This window comes from Molossus molossus, unplaced genomic scaffold (genome assembly GCF_014108415.1).
Source record: "Molossus molossus isolate mMolMol1 unplaced genomic scaffold, mMolMol1.p scaffold_m16_p_19, whole genome shotgun sequence".
Classification (NCBI taxonomy): domain Eukaryota; kingdom Metazoa; phylum Chordata; class Mammalia; order Chiroptera; family Molossidae; genus Molossus; species Molossus molossus.
The window spans coordinates 30,311,836-30,316,224 of NW_023425354.1; the positions used below are offsets into that span (position 1 = coordinate 30,311,836).

The 4,389-nt window shown below is 43.5% G+C and overlaps 1 protein-coding gene across 1 annotated transcript; it reads right to left on the reverse strand.

Moving 5' to 3' along the window:
* Positions 1–324: 324 nt before the first annotated feature.
* Positions 325–933, reverse strand: LOC118633896 (keratin-associated protein 4-11-like). Its single transcript, XM_036268102.1, has one exon. The coding sequence runs from the start codon at positions 931–933 to the stop codon at positions 325–327; it is 609 nt and encodes a 202-aa protein (XP_036123995.1).
* Between the last annotated feature and the right edge of the window lie 3,456 nt (positions 934–4,389).

Consider the following 4,389-nt stretch of genomic DNA (forward strand, 5'->3'; position numbering starts at 1 on the left):
TGAAACATCCCTATAAAAGGAAATACAAGATAGAGCCCTCGAAGATTTTCAGACCTGAGGCTGTGACCTCAGTGCCCCTACAGACCCTGCAGGGATTTCCATGTTTCAGGCAGGATCACCTGGAACCCAGAAATCAGAAGATCAGATATAGAATTTGGATAATTCTATTAACTTCTTGCTATCAATGCCACCTAATTTGGCCAGAGGCTAGGCTGCAGACCCCCAGCTAAGGGAATGGGCTCTCCTAAGGAGTCTGTGAGGTGCACAGAGTCTGCTTCTGTGATACGTGAGTCGAAGGGGAGAGAGTGGGTTCAGGGAAGGTGCTCAGCAGCAAGGGATGGCACAGCACATGGGGCGGGGGCAGGTGGAGATGACACAGGTGGGGCGATAGCAAGTGGTGTGGCAGGAGATCTGGCCACAGACTGGGCGGAGGCAGCAGCAGGGGCAGCAGCAGGGGCGGCAGCAGCTAGAGCCACAGCAGCTGGATCCACAGCAAGAAGGGCGGCAGCAGCTGGAGATGCAACAAGAGGGGCGGCAGCAGCAGGAACCACAGCTGGGGCGGCAGCAGCAGGAACCACAGCTGGGACGGCAGCAGCTGGACACACAGCAGGGGCGGCAGCAGCAGGAACCACAGCTGGGGCGGCAGCAGCTGGACACACAGCAGGGGCGGCAGCAGCAGGAACCACAGCTGGGGCGGCAGCAGCTGGACACACAGCAGGGGCGGCAGCAGCAGGAACCACAGCTGGGGCGGCAGCAGCTGGACACACAGCAGGGGCGGCAGCAGCAAGAACCACAGCAGGGGCGGCAGCAGCAGGAACCACAGCAGGGGCGGCAGCAGGTGGTCTGGCAGCAGCTGGGGCGGCAGCAGGTCTCCTGAGAGCAGCCTTGGCCACAGCCCTGGTCAGAGCAGACAGAGCCACAAGAGTTGACCATGGTGACAGAGGTTGGAGGCTGTGGGTGGGTTTCTAGGAGAGTGTGGTTCTTTGGGTGTCCTCTTGCCACATGTCCTCTTTTATACCCAGCTGAGGGACTTCTATAATTATGAAAAGACTATTTCCTTGTTTTTTTATATGACTACAATGCAATTAGTAAATTATGTCATTGCATTTTTCTAGTAAAAACTTTCAATATATAGAATATAGTTATTTCCCTTTTCTCAAGTTCCCCAGGGTTCCCCATTAATCACCTTTAGTGTTTTTCCTTTGTTTGCTACGTCACAAGATTTCACTCCCTGGGTATCATGTGACACAGGCAGGCCACTCTCTCTTGTCTATTCCTCCCTTGACATGATTTAAGAAGAGCTTCTGATGGGGCTGGGACTTCTGGTGGAAAATTTTGTGTTTTGACCAGACAGAATGCTGATAGGAAAGAAGGAAGCAAGCTCATCTTTCTGAGTTTGAGAAATAAGAAAACTTGTGATTCATTGTATGTGTTCTGGGTGTTCTTTGTGCTGATGCAATCACTAGGACATTCCAAGCTGTGTTATTTTTCATCACCTTGATACACTTTGAAACAGTTAGCAGTAACTCATTGTTTTTAAGAAGCAAAGAGTCATCTGGGATTGATCACTTTTGATCTTCATAAATCTCCCTTCAAGTGGGGCACAATAATTGGGACAATACTTTTTTTATCTGCCTTTCAAAATATCAAGATATGTCATGGTTATGCTTTATGGACATTTTCTTAAAACAGTTTTCAAATATTCTGAGCAAAAACGTCTAGTAGTTTTTATAGTATCACCTATCTTTCTAAATGACATCTCCATCATCCTGCATGGACCTACACAGAAACTGCATCCACAGAGTTTTGTAATCACCGCCTTATATGACTATAGTCCCAAATAGGAGGACTTCTTCAGTACCACAGGCATTCAGGAAATAATTATATTTAAGGAAAGAACAAATTACCCAATGATAGTCCCTCTTCCTGCAAAGACTCTTGTGAGCTCAGCATTCTCCTAGTTATCTTTTATTGGTGGGTTCAAATGCCATCTTCCTCCAGTGTCTTCCTTGGCCCACACAAAGTGAAGTTCTTCCTCCGTTAAACTTCTGTTGTATTTGTATATGTGTGGACTCCCTCTCATTCTCTACCAGAAATGCATTTATCTATCTAGTTCTCTCTAGAATATGAACTCCATTAGGGCAGTATTTTACCCATCTTTGTATCCCCAAGGCCTGAAGAAGAAAGCATTTTTGATACAGGAGATGTTTGTTTAGTAAGTAGATTTTGTCTCGGTCATCAGAGAAGACACATGGACCTTGAGAACATGTGATTCACATAGACAGAAAAGGGATTCAAAAGAGAGCCAACAATTGAGATGAGGCATAACCCCCACTTGTGATGATGAAAGAGATATGTCTGGAAGGTCTATTTTAGTAAGTAGTGAGAGATACGGTGAGGTTGCTAGAATGTGGGAGGAATGGTGTGTAGCTTTGGATTCCAGAAGAAACGGTGAGGATCTATTAAAAGGCTTTAGGCAAAAATGTAGTATTTTATACACACACACCATATATGATTTATTTTAATTTTTTTTTTTAATCCTCACCCTTGGACACTTTTCCATTTTTTGTTCAGGTAGAGTGGGAGGGAGAGAGAGAGAGAGAGAGAGACAGAGAGAGAGAGAGAGAGAGAGAGAAACATCGAGGTAAAAGGGACACATCGAGTGGCTGCCAGCCACACGACCCAACCAGGGCCAGGGACAACAGCAACAGAGGTACGTGCCCTTAGTGGGAACCCAACCCAGGTCTCTCTGGACCACAAGCCAACACTCTAACCGCTGAGCCAAACCAGCCAGGGCTAAATTTATTTATTTTTTATTTTTTAATTAATTAATTTATTTTTGTTACAGATGTTCTCCCACACACACCCTCCTCCCTATCCCACCCCCTTCCCTCACCCCCAGCCAAGCATTGTTGTCTGTGTCCATTGGTTACATATACATGCATGTAAGTTCTTTGGTTTATCTCATCCCCCTCCCCCCTTAGGTTTGTCAGCATGAACTATATTCCTTTCTATGTCTCTGGGTCTATTTTGTTCATCAGCTTTTTTTGTTCATTATATTCTTTTTTGAAATAGCGGTGACCCTTGTATATTTTCTTAAACTAAGATCTGTAGTCCCCTCCAGATGATAAGTTATGTATATTGAATAAAGGAGGAGAATCTATAACATTTAAACAGTTCCCTTGGAATTCACCTCTTTGCCCCAAACATGCTTGCTCACTATTTAATTAGTAAGAATAGGGAAAGTGCATACCCAATAAAGCTCCCTCAAATGAACTAGTCGAATTATCATTTGATGCTACCGTAGCCCATTTTCCCAAGGGGCTTGACACCTTGTTCCCCATCCCCAGTCTCCCCACTCTTAGAACCGGTCCTCTGATCACGCCCACTGAGCTGGCCTGCGGGCTGCAGCCAGTGCGTCTATGTCCGCTGCTGAATCCCGTGCGTGTCAGCAAGGCCAGCATTGCTCAGACACGAGAAGGAAATGATATCTTTTGGAAGGAGTACAGGAAAAGCTTGCATGTTGCTTAGCATCGTCTTGGATTAAGAAGAAGTAGAAAGTAAAAACCAAAATAAAGTAATCTCTGGAGAAAGGTTTTTATATTTTAAATTTTAATGGAAACATTTTGAATACCGTGTGCACACACACATATATGTATTGGAAAAGTTAAGAGACAAAGAGTAAAGGTATCCCACGACCTTTCTTCCTAGTCACCCAGGTCCCTCCTTGAAGGCAGGCAGTCTCCAGGTTTTTGTGAGCCCTTCTGGAGATATTTAATATGTCAGAAGCCAGTAGGAATGTTTATTCACTTCTTTTCATATGTACAGATGGTGGTATAGCAGTCATGTTCTTCTGCTTTGCTGTTTTCTCTTGAAGCATTCAGCTAGCAATTTGCACAGCTTTGCCATTCTTTACCTTTACACTAGCATAGTATTTCATTTAAGGAACGTAACAATTTTTTAAGGCAATCTCTGTTGTTGGACATTTAGTTTGTTTCCAGTCTTTTGATAGTCTATACAATGCTGCAATGAATAAGCCTGTTCATATATCATTTCACATGTGTATTCTCTGTAGGATAAATTTCTAAAGAGAGAGAATTACTGGATCAAAGAGTATACAAATATTTATAATATTTGTTAGACAATGCCAACTTCATCTTTCATAGAGACTGTGCCAATTTATACTTCTGCAGTATAGACGTATTTTTCTTCATTTTTATTAACACGATGATACATATGATACACAGATAGACATATATAGACATCTATTAACTTTATAGACATCTATCTGTTTGCCTGCCTGTTTATCTATCTGTCTATTTTGATTAATATGATAAATTGATGAAAATGTTTCTCCGTGTGATTTTAATTTGCATTTCTCTTTTTGTG

Excerpts from the sequence above, each read along its gene's own strand:
- LOC118633896 (XM_036268102.1), bottom strand. The coding sequence starts at position 933 with ATGGTCAACTCTTGTGGCTCTGTCTGCTCTGACCAGGGCTGTGGCCAA.